The sequence below is a fragment of the Mastacembelus armatus genome, chromosome 7 (genome assembly GCF_900324485.2).
Source record: "Mastacembelus armatus chromosome 7, fMasArm1.2, whole genome shotgun sequence".
Lineage (NCBI taxonomy): Eukaryota > Metazoa > Chordata > Actinopteri > Synbranchiformes > Mastacembelidae > Mastacembelus > Mastacembelus armatus.
In genome coordinates, this window is record NC_046639.1 from 16,767,308 (window position 1) to 16,789,916 (window position 22,609).

General features: G+C 41.1%; 4 protein-coding genes and 1 non-coding gene across 5 annotated transcripts; 2 read left to right on the forward strand and 3 right to left on the reverse strand.

Annotated features, from left to right (window-relative positions):
* Positions 1-1,232: 1,232 nt before the first annotated feature.
* On the reverse strand, positions 1,233-1,611 carry LOC113146339 (small Cajal body-specific RNA 2). Its single transcript, XR_003297344.1, has one exon.
* Positions 1,612-2,870: 1,259 nt separating this feature from the next.
* LOC113145190 (protein FAM107B) lies at positions 2,871-4,881 on the forward strand. The gene is made up of 5 exons (XM_026331628.1): positions 2,871-2,939; positions 3,509-3,536; positions 4,065-4,215; positions 4,340-4,484; positions 4,780-4,881. Exons 1-5 carry the CDS (start codon positions 2,871-2,873, stop codon positions 4,879-4,881), a joined length of 495 nt encoding a protein of 164 aa, XP_026187413.1.
* Positions 4,882-7,032: 2,151 nt separating this feature from the next.
* Positions 7,033-14,838, forward strand: inavaa (innate immunity activator a). Its single transcript, XM_026332961.1, has 10 exons — positions 7,033-7,086; positions 11,293-11,388; positions 11,506-11,639; positions 11,778-11,900; positions 11,999-12,233; positions 12,327-12,380; positions 12,483-12,696; positions 12,996-13,145; positions 13,250-13,901; positions 14,091-14,838. The coding sequence occupies exons 1-10, from the start codon at positions 7,065-7,067 to the stop codon at positions 14,181-14,183; spliced, it is 1,773 nt and encodes a 590-aa protein (XP_026188746.1). The 5' UTR covers positions 7,033-7,064; the 3' UTR covers positions 14,184-14,838.
* Positions 14,839-16,358: 1,520 nt separating this feature from the next.
* Positions 16,359-18,295, reverse strand: LOC113145191 (lymphoid-restricted membrane protein). The gene is made up of 6 exons (XM_026331629.1): positions 18,268-18,295; positions 18,113-18,185; positions 17,995-18,022; positions 17,029-17,169; positions 16,824-16,955; positions 16,359-16,517 (listed from the first exon to the last, which is right to left on the reverse strand). The coding sequence occupies exons 1-6, from the start codon at positions 18,293-18,295 to the stop codon at positions 16,359-16,361; spliced, it is 561 nt and encodes a 186-aa protein (XP_026187414.1).
* Positions 18,296-19,485: 1,190 nt separating this feature from the next.
* On the reverse strand, positions 19,486-21,931 carry rpl10a (ribosomal protein L10a). Its single transcript, XM_026333663.1, has 6 exons — positions 21,863-21,931; positions 21,378-21,449; positions 21,200-21,280; positions 20,096-20,244; positions 19,839-20,011; positions 19,486-19,699 (listed from the first exon to the last, which is right to left on the reverse strand). The coding sequence occupies exons 1-6, from the start codon at positions 21,865-21,867 to the stop codon at positions 19,529-19,531; spliced, it is 651 nt and encodes a 216-aa protein (XP_026189448.1). The 5' UTR covers positions 21,868-21,931; the 3' UTR covers positions 19,486-19,528.
* Between the last annotated feature and the right edge of the window lie 678 nt (positions 21,932-22,609).

Consider the following 22,609-nt stretch of genomic DNA (forward strand, 5'->3'; position numbering starts at 1 on the left):
AGAGGACAGACAATGAATGATCCTATCACAACATAAAGACCAGATTTTATTTTTATTGTACAATTGGTTTTAATTAGGGTAAATGTGTTTGTAATTATCAGAACAACACAAATTCAAACAGTAGTTTGAGGTGCTGTTGACCTGTACTGCCTTATGCTGGGAGGTACTGGATACTGGAATATTTAGTCCATCCTCAATGTTGTAATTAGGTTGGAACATATATTAGAAACAAACAAAAACATGAATCAGTTTAAACTATTATTTACAACCATTAAGTAAGAATGTATTACAGGGTGTTAACACTGCCTTAGCAATAAGAGGCTATATTTTCAATATACAGCGGTGTGAAAAAGTGCTGGCCCCTTTGGATTTTGTTTTCCCTTAATAAAAACCGTCATTTAAAAACTGCATGATGTGTTTACTTGTGTTATCTTTGACTAATATTTAAATTAGTTTGATGATCTGAAACAAAGTGTGACAAACAGTACAGTGCAAAAGTTTTAGGCTCTAGATTCTAGATTATGGCTGATCTCACTGTCACTGGGTGTGTCTGAGATTTGATTAGCAGAATAGAAGCAAATGGGGCAGACTAAACTCACAGAACATGTTCCCCAAGACACTGGGAAAAACATAAAAGCCAAAACACGTTAAAAAAAAAAAAGGTTGTGTGAACACATAGCTACTGTGACAATTAGTGTTGTATGCTTTGTTGATTAAACTGATTATAAGTATAGCTGATACAAAGAACTTATGCCTTAAAAAAAAAAAAAAACCCTTACTTTACTTTTAGTGTCTCAAACATTCACACATTTGTTGCTCAAAACAAGGTGGACAAAATACAATGACTTTTAAACATCCATCCATTTTCTATACCCACTTACTCCTAACCAGCGATCTGCTGGAGCCTATCCCAGCTCTCTTTGGGTGAAAGGCAGGGGTACACCCTGGACAGGTCACCAGTCCATCACAGGGTCACATATAGACAAACACAGACAATCACACTCACTCCTATGGGCAATTTAGAGTCACCAATCAACCTGACATACATGTTTTTGGACTGTGGGAGGAAACCAGAGTACCTGGAGTAAACCCACACAAGTACAGGGAGAACATGCAAACTCCACACACAAACGAAGTCAGGAACGAGCGGCATCTCGTGAGGAGTCGTCCTAAGCGGTTTCAAACCGTAGAGTAAACTACCCTCCAGGGTCCCTGCTGCTTTTCGGTTGTGGTTAGATCAGAATCGCCTCTGTACTCATCGCCTATAGCGAAGCCTGAGCCGAGCCCAAACTCACCCAGAGCTAGTATATCTGATCAATTCATCACCTCTGACCACAACACGAAGCGTGGAGGCCCTGGAGCTTAAAGTCGCTTCCGCTCATCGCCACGGAGGCTTGGGAGCGTTTTTCCTATCATCTCTGATCAGAGCAGAGCCGAACTCTGACCAGATCAAATAAGATCAGTGTGTAGGTTTTAAAAGAAAAAGACAGACACACACTCAAACAGCACCATTCGCTCACTCAAACACTCACTCAAACGCTCACACAAACATTCCACACGCAAACCAGTCAAACAATGAGGAACAAGGAACATCCGGGTCGGCTTTAAAGCAAAAGCCGCATGGAATCATGGGGCATTGAAAGCAGGCAATATTTGTATATCGACCCCGTGTGGCCATTAACGGGAAAGATCTTCAAGCCTGTCTAGCTATTTTTTTTTGTGCAAAATTTCAGTTCTACAGTTAAACAAGTCTATATAAGAAAACCAATAATACTAAAACTAAATAAAAATCATTACTCAAGTCACATCTAAACAGGCCTTGAAACTAATATCAACAAAGGAAAGCTGTAAATATTGTAGGACATATCTAGTTTAAACAGTTGTTTAAACAACATATGTGAACATTGAATAAGTTTTGAATAGGTCACTGAAAGGGGATGTGATCAAGAATGACAAACACACTACCACATGAACACAATAAACACAAAGAGTAAAATCTTACTGCTTCATATTATAGCAAGTGTATATTTGCTTAAAAGTCATTGTTGTTAGAATTCTGACTTTATTAATGGACTAGGTGAGGAGCCAGCCGGTACCATACTAGGTTTTAAGCTGCATTTGTGTCAGCGGCAATTAACTAATCTAGCTTCTTATGCCTGGGGGGGGGGGGTAATCTTGAATGGCGTAATAAGATTTCAGTGTCTACTACACTATTGACTAGTGCTAGGTGGCACACTGATTCTGAGGATTCATCAGCAGCACCATGTTAGATGCAGACACAGACAAAAGACAGCGAGGAGGTGTGATTCTTTAAACAATGGAGTAAAACAGGGACGTTTATTGCCATGGAGGGGCTGACTGCAAAAAAAGTAAGCTTTTACACGTTGCTTTCCTATGCCTTGAGGTCAATGTCTGGTCTGCTGGCCATCTGTCAGAGGTTTAGCTGACTTTTGCCAGCTTGTAATTTATACCTGTGGTTCTTTTTTGTCCAGTAGACTTTATATCTCTTTAAATGTTATCCGTTACATGATAAGAAATTTAAGTGTGTGCCTTCTTACATTTGTCACTTCATCTGATAGTGGCAGCACACTTATTTATGGACAACAGCACCAAAAGATCCGACATGTATTATTTAGCCACCATCACACACTCACCTAAAATCTCACCTAAATCCAATCCATGGAATCTTGTGTTGATGTTTCCAAAGATACTAGGTCAGCTAGCCACAGTACAGTTGAAAATTTTTGTGCTATGAGGAAGAAACTGTTAGTAATCATGTGGAATTATTTTGCCCTGCAGGCCTTGGAAGGACAGGGTTTTCTATCTATGGCTTTCTATCTCCCAGCTCAACCTCTCTGCAGGGGCTCGAGATGGGAGAGGATGTGGCGGCTTATGTTGGTAATGGGAGCAGTAAAAAGCACAATCCCAAAATACAGAGCGTGGGTCTCATAATGATCAGCTGTAGGGCAGTTTAAGAAAGAAATATGAGCTGGTTATCAGCTGGTTTCACTTTGTGTGAAAAAGGCTGCTCAGGCCAGTTACAGCAGCATCTACCATCTGTTCCCTGATCAGTATGCTCCTTTCTCCCCTATCTTGTTTCAGTGTAGCAGTTGTATCTGTGTGATGGATGACATGTTTATATCCCATGTTGTTATGAGTGCAATTAATGCAGATGTGTATTTACACTGATTTGTTTGCTGAATTACTTGTAATATTTTGGACCAAACCAGCCTCTCTGACAGGCTGAGCAAACCATTACGTCACCTTTGCGTTCCAAGTAAACACAGCTCACCTGCTTAAGCAACACAGCGGGTACTGTCGCTTTTAGACTTCATCTAATTACCATCTGCCCTGTCAGGCGAAGTTCAAACAACAAGTTTTCTATGTTAACAATGTTAGCTCAGTCTGTGGCTGTGAACTAACATAATATAATACTTAATAATGTTGTTAAATTACTAACAGGGTGTTACTTCTTTTTTCTTCTGTCACACCATTTTCTACTTGACAGAAACCAGGATACGGATATCACAAAAAAGGTATAACACAGAAACGCCAAACAAAAATGGAAATACAGTTTATGATGCTGTGGATTAGAATATTTAATGAACTGAAATGAAAACATGAATCAATCTGTTTGAATGATGGATTGATAAAATTGCTTTGTTTGATTGATAAAATATTGTTTCATAGAATATCTGATATTATGTTATTATCTTCAAGGTACTTACATGAATGAAAAGTGACTGATTCTGTTATTATATATTTCAATAATGCAGGGTGAGATATGTTTATGTTGTAATTCCTCCCAGAATGGAGCATAATCCTCCAAGTTGTCACTGAAATTTTCTTTTTTAATCAGCTTTTAAATATTTTACCTAAAGACTTTGTCACGCAAAAAATCAAGCATAAATAAATACTCACTTACTATGTAGTTACTTGACAGTGTAGAGTTAATGTTTTTATATTTGTCTGTTTTAAGATAAGCTTTACTTCACTGTTAATTTATCAAATCTACAGCGTAAAAGGTAAAAATCAACATAAAGTAGCTGCTTCGTCTTTCTCAGAGACCTCAGTTGGCCACCCACCACTGTCCCGTCAGTCCACAGCAGATTACAGCAGCAATGACAGCATTCAGCCCAGAAAACTGAACGGCTCCTCAGTGGAAACACCGAGCTACCAGAACCTGCACCGGGAGCTGCTGCTCAGCCATAAACGGTACAGGACAGAGGTCAAACACAGAAAATATCTTTGATCTTGTCAACATCTGCAACAGTGCAGAACACGGTGGCTGGTGTTTGTTTGTGTGTGCGTAAAACTGTGACTCTGATGGACCATGCAGGGGCTTGCTGCTAGAGGAGAAGCCGGAGCTGAAGCGAGTGTTGGAGCAGCGCAGACTGGAGCTGCACAAGGAGGAAGAGATGGCACGACAGCGCCCATCAGATCTGGAGAAGGAGCTCCGCAAGAGGCAGCAGAAGCTGCAAGAGGTCAGAAGTTGAAGCACACACCTGAGAGGCATTTCACAAAGTTATTATTAAATGCAAATATCTTTTCTTTGGCACAAACACGCAAGAGTTGTTTATGAAGGGGGTTTGAGCATTTAGGACTCAATAGTAGTAGTAATTTATTTTACCTCCAACCCCACTTCTACCGGAGATTATTTTTTAAAGATTTAGACTCTGGATCATTAACACAGATTTATAGACAGACAGACAGACAGGACAGAAAATGTGGTCTGACAGACTGGGCGCAGATTCACCGACATCTTCTTTGTTTTTCCAGTATGAACAGGAGGAGATTAGGCGGCGAGAGAACCAGCAGAAGATCCCAGAGTTTGTCCGTGTGAAGGACAACCTGAGGCGCACACAGACATTGGAGCAGTGAGACCCAAAGGATGTCATCAGCTTCTTCTGCATCATGCCATAGTGGCCCTATCTTTATGTGTACTGTCTGCTGGCATTTGTATAAAAAAAAACATCAATACATCTCTTAGTGGATTTAAAATTTTAAATGTCATAATTTGTCTAAGGCATCATACGAACTAGGAAACTCAAGGTCCATATATAGAAATGTAAAGCTCAGTCACAGTTGTGTTTCTGACAAGGAGGTGAAAGCTCAGTTTTATTTATTATCATGTGAATCAGTATATGCTAAAGAAAACTACTAGTTCAGATGCTGGATATTTTTTTATTTTTTATAGTCATTATTCTATTCATTTTTAAATCAGTGATGCTTCTTCCTGGGGCAAAATATTCTGGTTTGCTTATTGGAAAGGTCATCAGTTAAGGGGTTAGGGTTATGGTCATATGGTCTTTACTTTAAAAGACAATATTTATCAGACTGCTAACAGAGACATTTTTCAACAGAACTGTTTTGTTTTTTTTATCAGTATAAATTCCCCTAGTATTCCAAAAGTGAGTTTGTTTATCTGTTTCTATTACGACTTTTAATTTTTAGTGTGTCCGTGTGCTGGGGAAATAAAGCCTTTATGGTTTGCAGGGATGCTTTGTTTTGTTGGACACAATTCAAAGCACTGGGGATTAATTTGCATGCAGCTCTTCTCCCCAAGGACTGGCATGGTTCTTTCACATGGATATGGCACTTTGTTTAATTAGCTGATCTTTTCATTCCATCACGGGACGAAAGGAGAAAGCACAGGCCATCTGGAGCTGGCTTTTCAGGATATATAGGCTAGTAATACCCAAAGGCCTGATTAAGGCACTGGAAACATTTGTGTTAGTCAGGAAAACCACCAGATGAGGGTGAATACAAGTAGCCGCTTTGCTTTTTCAGAATTTTATGTGAGTTATTATAGATTGCATCTGCATATCAGAAATGAACAACAACCTAGTTTTACACATTGTAATGGGTGCAAAACACATTCATACACAAACACACACACACACACACACACACACACACACGTATTATTATGGTAAAATTATACTGTCTAAAATTAAAGGACTCACAAAAGTGTTCTTTTATTATAGCTGTAGCTAAAAGTGTCAGTTCCCTCTTACCTCAAGTAAATAACACTCAGTTCTTCTATGAAAGCACTAAAATCAAAGGGTCTTTTGTCATGCAGCTGCATTTTCCATGAATAAAACAAATAATCAGTGAAAAAACAGATTTCTTTCTTATTATTTTCTCCTATAAATCACCTGGAAAGTTAGCAGTACCCCTTAGAAGTGGTGATAAATAAGTGGAGAGTAATGATATTTCAAGCATACTACTGTCTACTGTGTCCTCAATCTTAAGGTCAGTCATCCAGGCTGATTAAATGGAAGAAAAATGCTCATTGTGTTGTTTGGTATCATTGTGTGACCCACACTAAACATGAGAACAAAGAAAGAAAACAAATGGGGAGATAGTAAGAAAATAATTGACAGTTGCTAATATTATGAAGAAAACTTTGTTACATGGGTCTTTAAATGCTAAAATGCACGCTGACAAAACGCAGCGCTTTTTGGATGGATGATTTATTTTTTTAAGTATATTCTTGCATTTAAATTCTTGGATTTGGATCAAACGTCACATTTTGTTTGCCGTCATTATAGGAGAAGGCAGGCTGGTGTTGCTCTCCAAGACTATCACCACCACTTACATCCCAGCTGCCCCCCCCCCCTTTTTTTTTTTTTTTTTTTTTTTTTTTAACCACAACTTTGTGTCTCCCATTCATCTTCTGTGCCTCTTTTCAAATTAAAAGCCCCCCTTAGTCAGTCGCGTGCTGTGTCAATACGCAAAGCGTGTCTGGAAAGTCAGCAGCGACGGGTCGAACCATTGACAAAAAGTCCGGGGAGATCAGTGGCAGGAAGAACTTTACTTATCCTAGTTAAAAATTCGGCTACAAAAAAACAAAGATCATCTACGAGGTTATACAAATATATTCAGAAAGTTCCAAATAAACTCGAAGATAATTTATCGAACAAAACAATACGAATAGCAAAACTCATTAAAGCCGTTCCCCCCCTACGCCCAGAAAGTGGAGTTGGCTGAAGCAGATGTCCCAAACGCTGCTTTCACATCTGACCAGAGAAAGTGCAAAGGACAGAGAAAGGATGCTATAAATGAGACATAACAGTCCACAAGGTAAGTACGAATGTTTTCAGTAGGTTATCAGCGTGATGTAAAGACAAATAATGGTGAAATAACGAGCAGCAACGATGGTACAACCAGTAAGAAACAAGGAACAAGTTAATGACAGAGCAGTTATCTAGCTCAGTTAAATGAATCAGCTATTTCGTCTGTATAACGTGTCTTTATGAAAAGCATTCACTTTTTGTCAGTATCGTAAAATAAGAGTAGTGGGAGTAGTATTCAGATTCTTTACTCAAGCAAAAGTAGTACTACTGCATCGTAAAAAAAAAAAAAATACTTAAATGATCAAAGTAAAAGTATTCATTATGCAACATGGCCCATTTCATTGTCTTATATAATGTTGCTCCCAATTATTTTGATGCTTAGAAATAAATATATCTATATATGTTTTTAGGACTTAGGGCTCTTCTGTAAAGTTAGTCACAGGACAAGTTAAGACTGTGATTTTTTTTGTTGATTTTTTTTAATGTAGCTTAGAACAACTTGATCCTGATCAGATCTAATATACAATAAAGTATCATGTTGACATTGAATGCATATTTTTAACTAACAATAATAGCTGAGTAATTTGTATAGTTGTTTACTGAAAGATACTTTCCACCACCAAGGAAATTTACTTAAGTTCTGTGTTTAACTGCAGTAAACAGTAACGTAGTCATGCAGTATTTCAACTTTGTCCTAATTTCTAATTTTTACTACACTTCAGATTGAATGTTTGTACATTTTACTGCATTTTTTGTAGCTTAGTCACTGCATATCCATTCTGTATAAGTAGTACATTTATTTTGATACATTTCAAGACATTTTGTTGCTTCTGCCTCTGTATTTTAACTCCAGTTAAAGTTTAAATGCATGAGTTTTAATGGATTATTTTTATAGGGTGGTATCATGGTTTTAACTTAAGTTAATGAGCTGAGTATTTCTTCCACTGCTTACAATAATAATTTGTGTGTTAATCAACTGTAGAATAGTATTCAGGCATCCTCAATCATTTCAACTATAGCGCTAAAACATTGTAAACACAAAATAGCGACGGTGGAAGCCTGTGTTTAATCATTTGCTCTGTGTTGCACCATGAATATGAATAGATTGTTGTCACAGATAAACAACACTGTAGATTTTATGTGGGGCAAGTGGGCTGGCCTGCGGACATTGGTTGCAGTGTCAACAGCAGAATAAACACAGTCTCCTAGAGTCCACAGGTTGACAGACATGCAATGCTGCTGTGGTGCTATAAACAACACTTCAGTGCTGTTGTGGCCCTGGACTCCCTCCCCTAGTTCTTTTGTCACTTATGGGCACTTATGCGTGAAAGGATGTAACCACATCCTGTCAAAGGTCTGAGATGACCAATAGTGTCCATTTAGAAATGATGATTCAGAGGGACGAGGTGTCACAGTCCCTCACCAGCCCTTCAGCCTCTGGAGAACAATAGAGCATCTCTTCTCGCTTTCTGTATTTATGCGGCCACTGGGCTGTGACAGTGCTGGTGTGTCTGGCTAACATATGGCCTCCAGTGACTGAGAGTAGTGCTTATTACCCCTGCATTGTCTCTGCTGGAAAACTAAGATCCCTGCACTGCTTGGCAGGGTTGGTCTGAGTGAACGCTGACAAAGGAAAGTGGCTGACGGTGTTTGAGTCTTTCTTCTCACAACTATGACTGTTGAGTTTTATGTTATCAGAACTGCCTAATTGCATTTGCTGTTGTCTGTGGGGTTTCCAAACTCAGCAGTACTTTTCAAGGCAAAGACCTGACATGCTTTGTAATACAACACTTCTTTCTTTTTTCCCCTCTCCTGCTGCTCCCCCACATTGATGGACTTTTCTTCCAGCAGCCCATATTGTGTACAGTGTGGATCCATTTTGCTGAATGGATTTTGGCTTTTCGTCAGACTCTGAAATAAGGCATGCTGTAAAGTCGTTTGGTTTCTTCCATAGTATCAGCATTCAGTGGAGAATCTTAATTACAGCCTTCGAACAGGCCTCGGTCTGGTTTCAGGCATCCCTCACTGTTTCCACGGCAAGGCCGGTCCCAGTTGGTAATTCCATTGCCAACCACAGTGGTAATGAGCAGGGTGCTGGTGGCGGCGTTCCAGGAGATCGTAGCTCCACGGGCTCTTGGGAAAGGGTGGGGGGGGAAATCTGGGAGACAGTGAATTCACATTATGATCTCTTGCTATAAACACCCACTTCCTCAGATGGTCCAGTAAGCAGTGCAGATGGGTGGGGATGGTAAGCTGTCACATTCCTAGATAGTTGTCATCAGAGGTGATCACACACTCCTCCCCATTAAAATGTTATGACTACATCAATCAAGTCTGCCTAGTGGCGACTGTGCTATCAGCAGCTATCCCTTCAGGAAATGGCAGGCTATTCAGCTATATCTGAGTAATTTCAACACTCCCATGACTCCAGATTGTTATGACAAATGGCATCCATGTCTTGGCAATAAGCTGCAACTTCCAGTGAGATTCGCTGTTTTACCCAAACTCACCCACCCACTCACCCACTCACTCAGCCTAGACCTCCAACCACAGACTCTTGAAAACCTTCAGAGAAAAGTTATAGGGTGTAAGTGGGTAAATTCCACATTACCCTGCCTGTCTCTGATTACCAGGCTGGAGTCCCGTCGCTATCGTTAGCTTTAGATCACTGTAGTGTGGAGCCATGTGCCTCAGACTACAGCTCTGACCTGTCACAGTAAAAACCCACTGCCCTTTTGCCCACCTCTCACTGTGATCTAGTTTCAGTAGTATCCCAACAATGCTGCATAAAGCAGGCTTGTCAGCAGATATTGCTCCGGCAGCAGATTATTGAGGCTGGTTGGTGAATACAGGGCCTTTGTTGCATTGTTGTTTTTCTGACTCGAGCTGACGGGCTATTCCTGATTGTGCTGCCGGTTGCCCAGAGCTGCATCAGTTCACATGAGTTGCTGTGGTGAATGGGTCAGACCTAAAGGATACACAATAATATCCTGTTAAAAGATGTTCTCATCCACATGGGCTTTGAGTCTTCCTGATCCCCACAGGAAAAAGCCAGATACCGATCTCCAAACAGAGGGCGAGACAGGAGCTGAGGTTTATACACTGCCGCCTTAGCAACACACTCATTCTGGTGTTTATCCATGACTAATAATACATCACTGGCTTCTCCTGTGAGTTTTGTTTACATTATTATTTTAACACAGAAGATGGTCCAGGAGTTATCAGACTTATGAGCTGAACCCATGAATATGTGGTATTGAAGTCAGCCAAGTGAATTACATTGTCAGGTTGGAGCCCACAACTTTGTGTTTTGTGATCTTCAGGCATTTTTAAGGAAGGGTGGTGGCAGACGTGAGTTTCACAATAAATGAAATGACCTAAAAATTTAAGAAAATAAAGGCAGCATTTTCTGAAAAGTCCTCCTGGGGCGATTCACCACAACAACCATACACAGCTCTCCTGTCCTGGTTTTAAAAGCCTCATCTTATCCCCAGATTTTATCGCCAATCATTGTTTTCCTCTTCTTGTTGTTGTTTCTGTTTATTGTTAGTCAGATGCTTGGTGGAAAACAACAGTGACCAGGCCCATAAACATGAATTGTGCTTGTCTGTTTGTGAAAGTGTGTTAGTGAAACGGGCAGCGTTGCACAGGAGTCAGCAGGGACCTTGTGAGCTGATGCTGTGTGGACAAGCCCAGCATTGAGACATTCTTCCACTTCAAAGCCCCCAGAGGATTTTCTACACACTGGTTGAATAGGAGCTGAGGGAGGTGGGGTGTGTGGGGCGAACAGGTGCAGCCCATGAGTGGGGTAATTCCTGCTGCCATCTGCTTTCTTTATCAGGGTCTGGGCTCTTTAAACGCCCTCTGACACGCCTCATGGCGACACGCTCCCCTGGCCAGCCGCGCTGTGCCCCGTCACCATGGCACCACGTTTCAGATTAACCCCCCGCACATGTGCCGAGTCAACAGTGGGGGTCTGCCTCTTTTGTGTCAAGGGAGGGAGGAGGAGGAGGAGGAGGAGGAGGAGGAGGGAGATAGAGACCTGCATGGATAAGTGTGTGAAAGGAAACTTGCCACTCACTCGCTTTTGTTAAGTAAAACAGCAGGAGCAAACATGAATGAAGCCATGTGGCAGGAAGACAACAGGAGAATCCATATTCTTTTAAGTCATCTAACTTTTCTAATCTGTAAAAAAAATTGCTTATTTCAAAAGGTGTTTCAGAAGCTGGAGAGCAGATAGCAATGATGACGGCCATCGAGAGTAAAGAGGAGATCAGTGACACTGACAGTGGGATTATCTTGCACTCTGGTAAGAATGCCGTTTAAAGAAATATGCAGTACATTATCAGTACAATACAGAATCTGATTTCCACATACTGTACATATTGGGGCTACAGAACTCTGATATTCTGTGTGTTCACCACAGGTTCGGACAGCCCCACGTCCCCGGTGAAAGACCTGACCACCCACACCAGAGCCCTGAAGCTGAAGCAGCAGTCTCTGGAGGAGCGCTTGGAGCTCTGCCTGTTGGAACTCAGGAAACTGTGCATCAGGGAGGCAGTAAGTAAGCTCGAGGATGTTAGCTTATACACACTATCAAAATACTGCACTTTGAGTAGTTGTGAGACACATTATTACGTTTTAATGCGTTGGGTCTCTAAGGGTCATAATTTTGCTTCTTTTGTGATCAACCCACAGGAACTGACCGGTACACTGCCCTCGGACTATCCTCTCATGCCTTCTGAGAAGCCCCCACGGGTCAGAAGGAGGATTGGAGCTTCTTTCAAGCTGGATGAAGGCCTGATCCATCTGGATAAACAGGTATGGGGTATATTTTCGGAAGAAACTGAGTCAACAAAACAGGCTTATTGGTCAGCTTAAACTAAATGTCAGAACTTGTATGTTCTCGTATATTTTAGGATTCAGAGTTGCAGGTATTGGAAACTGACTTGGCTCTCCAGCGGCAGATTTACGAGGCGGCTCGCAAACTTTCCCTGGAAGAGAATCTCAGTAAACCGCAGAGGAAGAGCCGTCTGCAGCAGTGCAAAAGGGAGGAGAAGAAAGTGAAGGAGCTTCAGGAGGCTGTGTTACAACACAGGATCAAGAGCGAGTGCAGCTCACCATGCATCAACAACTCAACCAACCAAAACAAAGGTGCGTGACACTGCTGCCCCCTACAGGCCAAACCTATGAACACAGACAGTTGGCTGGATGCTCACTTTTCAAATATTTGTTTTCTGAATGCAGATCTTAGCGTGTCTGATGACAGCTCCCTGTCTGATGTGGTAGCCCTGGATGATGGTGAGTGGGGAGTACACATCAGGAAGTCAGCACCCTGCAAACAAATTCCCTGACAGTCCTTTCTCGTACTGACTGTTTGATGTTCTCTCTGACCATCCGCAGAGGTGGACTCACCCAGCCCTGCCTCTCCCCAAGTGCTGGACACTACCTACTCAGACTGCACCCAGCTGTCAAACAAAACCCTGCAGTCAATAAGCCAGCTGTGTGTGGAATATGAGCGCTCTCCTATCCAGAACTCTCCCTGGAAGGAGTCCAGTCTGGACCAACCCTACCAGAAATCCACAAAACTACGGTCTCCTTCCAGCAGCAGGTCCAGGTAAGAGTCTGAAGTGTGTTAACATCTCTCTTACTCTGTTGGCTACAGTAAAATCTCATTGTGAGATAGGGCGGTTCTACTTTACAGAAAGTAATCTCAACAAATAAATAAATTGTATGCACATTTTAGAAACTACGCTGTTTAATTGGTTGAAAAAATGTCTGGCTGTTTGGATAAAAACATTTGCATTTCATCTTGGCAATAAAAAACATTAAAATGATGATCAAACACAATAAGCAACACGCTTACACGTCCCGCTGCATGTCTCATGTCATCCCTTCTGTTGTTGTTGGTTGCAGTAGTCCAGCAGGAACTCAGGTGTCTGCAGAGAGTTGCAGGATTCCTCTCACTCAGTTTGTCAAGAACTCTGCCCTGCGTCAGAACCACTCCACCAGCGCCCCCTCCACCCCGGAGCTGCATGTGCGTCGTCAGTACTCACAGTCCTTCAGGTACACCAGGAAATCATGTCAGACACATCGACTGAATGATGTTTAAAGAGTATAACAACCTGTGTTCGACAATTTTACATGATGTACATGGCGTTTCTCCTCAGACTTCCAAAAAGTAAGCCCCTTGGTGAGAACAGTCGAGGGCGAGCCAGGCTGCCCCAGCGGCTCTGTGTGGCTGACTTCACGGTACATTCTCCAGAATATTCGCTGATGCGTCAATACCAGTCCAGCTCTGAGGACAGCAGCTCGGAGCACTCGTCCTCCTCCTACATCAGCTCCCCTGGCAAAGATGCTCCCACCGAGATCACAAAGCTGTGCCCGCCGCCTTACGGGTTTCACTTAGGAGTGCAGAAGAAAGGGCTCTCCAGCTCACAGAAGAACAAAATCCCTTCTCAGCCGAGCCATGTCAAGCCCACAGCAAAAAACAGCACTCTTTCCCCACAAGACCTAACCATGGCGAAGGGCTTCCTGTCCTCCCCTCCTGTGCCAGAAAGCCCCCATCAAAGACAGTGGCAGGAGGGAGCATTGTCCCCGAGGAGAATCCTAAAGCACCCGCCACCTTACACCAGGCTGGTGCGAACGCCCTCGCTGAAGGAGTATCCGAACCACGCCATCAGGCTGATGCCTAGGGAGATTGTGTCAGAGGAGCTGAAATCCTGGCACCAGAGGAATCAGCTACAGAAGTTGTGGCCAAGCTGCACGGATCAGCAGAGTGTCATGAGCCCCACTTCACCTCACCTGCCCCCATTTAAACAGGTTGGTCCTAATTATCCAACAAAGCCATAACATTTGTAGCATTTTTCATAAAAATGAACTGAAACGATTAACTGATTAACATAAATGCAGATTAATATTCTTTCAGTCTACTCATCTATATAAAGTATATTTATTTAGAATGCACAAAGTGATTTCATTACTTTTTTTTTTTTGTTGTTGTTGTTGCAGGGTTCAGGAAACGTGATCCTCCAGAGAGCTGCAGATGGGACTCCAGTTCAGTGGTTTGTTGCAGAGGATGCTGAAATCGTGAGTCAGGTGTAGCTGGACCTTTAACTCCTTTGCAGTATGTAAAGTAGAATGTATGCTATTCAGTTCTATTTAATCTTTGTATTTATTAAGGTTTGGACTCTCTGTGAGATTGTATGTTAACATGATGCAAAAAACATGGACCTATCAGTGCACCGACGAGCACATTTCTCTCCTTTTAATTTAAAACGTATTGTGAGGTGTTTTATGCCAGTTTTATTTATTTTAAAGAGACTTCTAAGGAATAGTTCCAAAAATGAAAATGAAAAGAAATGAGGTTCATGGAACTTCACAGACGTGTCAGATGGATCATGAACGTCCTGTAGTTTCGAGGATTTCTTTGTGGCTGGCACACAGTTTGCACATAAAATTGACCTACAGTAGTTTTCAAATAAGTTTCCCCATTTCTAATATAATGACAACATTATACTATATTTATCTTTTATTTAAATATTCCCCTTCACTACAAAGATATTAGAAAACTTGGATATGCTTTTGAAAATGCATTGCTCTTTTTTTTATATAGTTCAAATGTAACATCTGTCTAGCCATGATGTGAAGTAAGCTAAACCTTAATGTTTGCTGTTAACTCTGTAATTAATCACTGATGCCTTTAACAGTGGTTTTCACTACAGTGTGGTGTTTTGCTACTAACCAAGTGATTGTATCAGTTTTGATATTTTTTTTGTATATTTATAATTAAAAAAATGAGAATGAAAATGATCTTTGTAGCATTCCGCTCTTGAAGGTGAATTTAAAAAAAAAAAACACAAAGTATATAAGAGCACATGGATGAACAACCAAAAGCGTCATCAGATTATTTATATCCATCCATTCATCATCTATACCCGCTTATTCCTGTTCAAGGTCACGGGGATCAGCCAGTTTATACAATGGACATTTACATATTCGTCAAGAAGGATCATGGGTCAAGTGCTTCATTGTGAAGCTTCCACAAATAATAAGTCAACGTTACGACACAGAACAGCACAAACAGGTACATGCAGAGAAGTGCCCAGCGACAGTGATACAGCCAGCGAGCCAGAGGACGATTCCGCCACAAAGATCCGTACCTGAGGAGAAGAATAAGTGTCTGTCCAGCGGAAATCGTCACCGCAGTCATCAGCTCTAACAAATATGTTTGACTTACGTGGCCGCAGACATCCGTCTGTAGGTGTTTGTGCTCTTTTTATCTGCCTTTGGCTTTGACAACACAGCTTTGCCCTTGCGTCTGTGTCGCAAAGTATCCAGAGGTGAACTGCAACAGAGTACAGGTCAATTATTCCAGCAAAGTAACAAGTAACAATGATACAATAATTCAATTCCTTAATTATGGCTGTACAAGATTATTTGACAGGTTTACTTAGGCAAATCTCCTGGGGTTTGATTGTGGACTGTCACGATTTGTGAGATTTGCCAACATATGACATATAAATATTATATTTCATTTTCAAAGAGGAACAGAAGTTTAGGAGCCCCTTCCAAAACCTACATAGTGTTCCGCATTTTTTTGGTGGTGCCGTGTTGCTTCGAGGGGGGTCGCTCTGGGTTTGGGATGGGAGGAGCGTCCGGAGGAAACTGAGCAGGTGAAATTTCTGCATCAAGTGGCCTGAAAAAAAAAAATCAAGAAAAGAAACCAAGGTGATGCACGCTTGCTCGTCACGTGGCCCAGACACAGAGCATAAACTTGGAGTCTCCAGTCGACCTGTCATCCACTGAGCAGCTATCGTCCTTGGTCATGGCAAAGCAGTTGGTCTCAGAACTCAGGGATGGAGACGGGCAGGAGAGGTAGGACTTTGTGCTGGACATCTCTCCTTGAGATGCCTGCTTCCGCAAGGTCTGCATCTTCGTCTCCTAGATACAAGAGGAAGACATTTAATTTTTTTCTAAATACCCCAGAAGACTTTATTAGGGTCACATCTTTACCTGTGTCGAGGTGGAAATTAGTGATATACTGATCCTTCGACGCATGCTGCTCTAAAAGAAAAAAAAGGGACACAATTAAAGGGAAGAATGACAATGGGGCAATCCTACTGTTATTATATATTATATATTGTACAACAAGCCAAATATCTGCACACCTGCTGAGAGCTTCTCTTTCTGCTTTCACTTTCCTCTGGATCTACAATAACACAACCAGACAGTCGGTCAAATAATGCGCATGGCAGCAACACAAAGAAAAGGAGCCACTCAGAGACCTGGTGACACTCTGGGGTCCATGGTCCATGAGTTCTGCTGCTGGATGATCTTCTTGGCTTCATCCAGCGCCGCCACGTGTCTGTCATGTCGCCTCCTTAGATTGTCCACATGAGCCACCATGAGCTCGACTGCCCGACTCACTCGAGCCTCCTGCCCAACACAGATAATAAAATACCACAGTATATGAGATTATTGTATATTCAGGAGCTGTTTTTAATTTTTTTAATAAGGTTAGATTTTGGGTTGCCAGGTTCTAAATCCCTATTTAACTGAGGCCTCCCCCAGATTTCTTTATTGATTTGTTAATATTGTTTATGTGTCTGTTTCTTCCAGCTGCTGTGTCCAAAATGTGTATTGTTGTTCCAGTGTGATATCTGCTATAAAATGAAATGAGATAGCAAAGTACTAAGCTGTCAAAAAACAAAATACCATAGGAGTAAAGGAGTTTAGGTGTACCTGGTGTACAGCCCCAAGCACCTCAGCTGTGTTGAAGATTCGTTCCACAGTCCCACTGAGGATGTCCAGGGACAGCTCCAGCCTCTGCAGGATCTTACTGCGCTCACTGTCCAAACACAGGCCCTTCAGTGTCTGAAAACACACATAAATACATGAATGCCTGTTCTCTAGTGACTTACTTCAGATCATCTGTCATACACTTTACCTCCAGCGTCTCCTTGCCTCTGGTCAGCTCCAGCTGGATGTTCTCCTCAGCCAGATTGCGAGCGTGCTCCTCTGCCTGCAGCCTTTGCCTCAGGGTGTACCGATCGCATCGGAAAGCCAAGGCGATCTGACAGAAAGCTGTCTGGGTGCACAGTCAGACTCGGCTCACTGATATGGCTCTCAGTTTTTGATACATCAATGAAGTTTTTACATTTTGGTTTGATTTAATGACAGATCTTAATTCCTGTTCCTGAAGAGAAACTATATTACATTCAGCTGCAGGTTTTTTAGGGTGAAATGACAATGAAACTAAACTTGGAAAAACAAAAGTCAATTTGAATTTGAAGAGAATATTTAAAGACATATGCTTTAACATAACTTTTCTGTGAAGTAAATGTACCAGAGCCTCACTATTTAAAAGTGCAATGTGTAAAATGTGAAAGATTTAGCACCATCTAGTGGTGAATGCAAAATTCTGAGCACTCGCTCACACCCAACACCTAGTTTCCAGGTGTGAGGGAGGGTACATTAAATGTCACTTTTAAAACAAAATATGATTCCCTGTTTAGAGTCAGTGTTTGGTTTGTCCATTGTGGGCTACTGTAGAAACATGGCAGCTCAACATGGCTGCCTCCATGGAAGGAGACCCGCTCCCTATGTAAATTGAAAAGGCTCATTCTAAGATTAAGATTAAGATTCATATTTACAAAATGACATATTTATGAGACCTCTCCAGAGTGTACCCCTGCCTTTCACCCAAAGTGAGTTGGGATAGGCTTGAGCAGACCCCTGTGACCCTAATTAGGAATAAGCGACTATAGATAATGTATGGATGGACGAACATTATATTTAAATGCTATATTCCTGTTAATACATCTTTCATTTCACCTCTCATGTCATTTTGGTGCATTTATATATACAACATATACTCTCGTATATAATGGTGGACAAGAAGTAAGAGGCTTACCTCCAAATCTTTCTCTGACATCTCCACACTGCAGGATTGAAAGTTGAATTAAAGTCAAATAAAAGTGGGATTATTTAAATATATTAGGGTGGTGTGAATGAAAGCCAATAAATAGTACCTGTTGAGGCCTACACGCTCGATGATGGAAAGCTCATTCCAACTTGTGCCTGGCAGTGCCTCTTGCTTGGTTTCTGTTTTCAAAATAAAATTTAATGTGAATTTAGAGTCAATACACTGGTTTCTGGTCTTTTCATGAACATTTTTAACAGTTACCTTCTTCGCTGTCCTCACTGTCCAACATAGGGGACAGATGAAAAATGTTTGCGTCCGCATCAGGCTGAAAGAAGTTTTTAAAACGTTACCTTTGTCACCTGTTTACACAATTATTAAATACAAAGGGTTTATCTGTAACAGCAATAAGACTGGGCAGGACAGCTGGCAGATTTGACTCACCTCAGCGTTCATTACATCCATATGCCTTACACAATATGATCCAGTTGAAATTATGAAAATTGTCTTCAGTCAATGGTGGATTGCTAAAATCAAAACTACATCCTCCCGAGTTCCTGTGTTTGTGTGTATGGTTAATTTCCACCCTCAGTCTTTCTCCTGTACTGAGAATAGATAATCCACTTAAGGGATCCACAGTGAAAGCAGAGCAGGATAACTGGCCCAACAGATTCATGGGTAGCTGTGGCTCTCTCTACCTGTTGCTGTGTTTTTATCTATAGCAATTAAATGCCATTGTCATTGAATTAAATACTGTATGCACATGAGTAAATCCCAACAGCTGTCAGCTCAAAAGAAATATTTGGATTTCCTTAATGGATCAATGCAGGGAAGGGGGTTTGAAAAAAATGTTCACAGTAGACTTAACATGGAAAATAGTGAATAGGTAAATATAGACAGGGACATTAGAAGTACAGAGAAAAATAATCCCAGTAGTGTAACTTCTGCTTTAATGTAAATGAGTATTTTTGAGCCTAGTTAAAAATGGTAAACAGAAGTGATTTTACCTATTTTGAGATTAACATTTTTTTCCCTATGGATCAATCTATTTTTGATCTTTGCATAGAAAAGTGTCTAAAGATTACAAGATTGATGTATTTGCAAACAGCTACTTTACATAAAAAAACACCTTAGTAAATGAACCAAGTTGTAAAAAAAGGGGGTGGAGTAAAAACATACTGCAAACATTTTTAAAGTGCAAGGATAAAAGGTGAACGGCAGTGCCTCAAATCACTTATAACTTCCAGATACCATCAGAAGTGTCCTAACACTGGCAATTTTGTCACTACAAGCATGCTTTTCTGGTCTTTGCATAAATTCAAATAAACCTTACCTATCAGTGATCGATTTAGCTTTATGAAAAAAAAAAAAAACTTCAGTAGAATATTGAGACTGATTAGGTTAAAGAAAACTCATTGTTCAAGCTCATTAAACTCTAAGCTATAAAAACAGTTCCAAAATAAGGTTGACAAAACAAGTTCACTTTGGAGCAGCTCCACATTTTTATTAATAGAAAAGCTGAAATTTAATAGAGGCGCTGGGGTTTGCCCATGGTGCTCTTGATGTAGAGGGCACGCACGTTCTGCCAGTTCTTCTTCAGCAGAGACACCAGGAAGTTGACAGCCAGGTGGATGTTATACACGAGCTCATCCTCTGTCATCTTCACGTGTCCAACAGCCACAGCCAGACACAGCACCTAGAACACCAAGTAAAGATCAATATACAGTACTGTGCCATAACCTAACAACCAATCGCTTCTTTCAGCTCAAACAGAGCATAAAAGAAAGTAAACTGAGGAAAAATCCATTCTAACATGAACTAGGAGCTGAACATACCTTCTTCATCTGGAATTTGATGGTGGATTTGACTTCATCCACCTTGGTGTTCAAGTTCTCGTTGTGGGTGAGCAGGGAGGGGAACTTGCCGGCCTTGTTCAGTCCAGGGCCCAGGATACGGGGAATCTGCTTAATCAGAGACTCTGAGGCCAGGAAGGCATCATACTTCTTGGCTACAAGAGGACAGTAAGAATCAAGAATCATTTTCTTTTTCCCTTAGAACTGATGATGTGTCTCGTGTCATGTTAGCTTCATACCAAGCTTTTTGACCAGTTTCTTGTTCTTGTTGAGCTTCTTGAGAGCCTCGATGTCCATGTGTGGCATGTCAGCAGCTTTGGCCTCATCACAGTGCTGCTGGTCTCCCAGGATACACACAGAGAACTTTGGTCTTGGGAGAGTCTTCAGCCTGTGTGTTAACAAAGCAGTTATTGACAACGCGCACAACCCCAATCCAAACCCAGTGGCATCAAATGAAACTATTCAGATTATAAAAGTATTAATCATACACATAATATCCATGGGCAATTCTGCACCTTTCTGTACAGTGGTTTGTTTTCTTAAAAAGCAGCTCAGCCAATATTGGACAGTTTACAAATATTCAGCACAGTATAGGTGTGGTTGCATCTATTTTTTTATATCCATTTTGATTTTCTTTAGTCCATTTCATTTACGTAAAGAACTATCTTCACTGTCATTTTTGTGACAAGGCCTTTGGGATTAAATACTTTATCAATTAATCCTATACTTCAAGCTACCATACATGGATTTAATTAGAACTAGGTTGGTTGACTTAACGTTGTCATACTTTAAGGCTGAGGACACACTCGACGATTTTACACCCGATTTTCTACCTCCAGCCTCACAACAGCCAATGACAGCAAACAAAAATAATTAAATCAAACTGTCAGACTTTACGATTTGTTGAAACTGCCAGATCTTACAATCATCTATGTCCTCAGCCTAAGAGACTCAAATTATCTGCCATTCCCAAATGATATCTTCCTGATTTTACTGTGTAGCAGAAAAATTCTTACCCATACCACCACCATGGCTGGCGTCCAGCTGACCTCTTTCATAACAACGTAAAATGGTCGGCCCGAGGACGTGAACTCACCAGTTCAGCCACTCAAAGCCTCCCCTCATGTTTTAAGACCCAGGGTAGGGGTCCGTCTGCTTCGCCTTCAGCCAAGGCTGAGCGGGCTCAGTCAGACTACCCAGAGTACTTCTCCATGTCTGCCCCTGGCCTGTCTGAATTAATTTACACTTTGTCAAGTACCTGTCACATAAAAGCGTGTTCTCAGACTCAGACAGGGCTGGAAGCAGACAGAGAAAAGGTTGGGTGAAACAGCGAAAGGTCGAACCTGACAGTGCCGGAAAAACGCTTGTCCTTCTGAGGATCATAGTTTTTCAAGCTGATCTGCAGTTCCACCGACTCCACAAACCTGCGAACACACAAGTTACACATGACATCCCCATGCTGCATTTTATTTTAAAAGACCAAGTGTAAAATGTTTAGGACACTTCTTGGTGTAAACCTACTTCCTTGGCTTGGCCACAGAGCCCTGGAGAACCTCCTTCACAGCTTCATACAACGTGTCCCTGGAGACCTTGCTGTGAAGTAGAAAATGTTAGGAAGCTAAAATTAGTCAAATGCCTCGTTAAACCAAGTTCTCCGACAGTGCTGTACATTAGCATCATAAAACAGGTACAAAGTATAATAAGACCCAAGTTAATATTCCCCGGGAGAGTCCATCTAAACGTCTGATAGTGGATTGTAAACTTAAATCTGTTTAAAAACTGCGGATGATGATGGATTACATCTTAAACTGAACGTGGTGTCCAACTCCGGCAGATGAACCGGCCGCATACGAAACATTTACCCCAATATAATTCTGAAAAACTCGAACAAATCTCATAAGCGACGCGACGCTACATAACATAACACATTTGGGTCGTTAACACGACTCAGTATAAAGGGAACAACAGCTTAATTTTCAAAAATTTATGATTCATATGAGTCTAACCTCATTTTGGCGGCTCGTCCCTCTCGTCTCGCTACGGTGAAAAGGAAGTACCGAGGGAAGTGACGCAAAATAAAGGCGTCCCTCGTGACATCATAAAAACGCGCAGACGATTTTTTTTTTTTTTTTACAATAAAGATTATCGATAGTGTTATTCTTAAATGTTATATAACATTGTCGCTTAACTAACAGTTGTAATATCATCATTTTAATTTTTTAATTCATTTTTTAAGCAGAAAAAAAATCATCTGGTCTTCCAGTGACTTATCCAGTACTTCTAGGAGCCAGGAGCAATCCCACATTATATGATGATTATAAGTATCTGCTCCTTTCCATACGTCACTCCGTTATTGACATTCATCATTCTAAGGTCCAACTGGCATTTAGATGGCATTTACTTAGATGGTACTTGGTAGCTTTCTTGTATATTTCAAATATCTGAGCAAAGCTTTGCTGGGAATTTTGTGGCTACTACAGTAAATTCCATTAACCTAAAGCAAAGAAAATGCAAATAGTACAATTAATACACTTGCACAGTCCTCAGAAGATACCTAATCAGGCAAAAGTGAAAACCTGTCTGGGGGATCACAAGCTTCAGAATACAGACCTCAGACTCATTATTTAGATGAAGACAGATGTATCGAATAAAAAACAACAAAAAAGTAGCAAAATAATGGAAAATAGAAGAAAACTCTACATCACTAAGCTCCTGAGCTCATTGTTTACTATTATGAGTCCACATTTCCATGA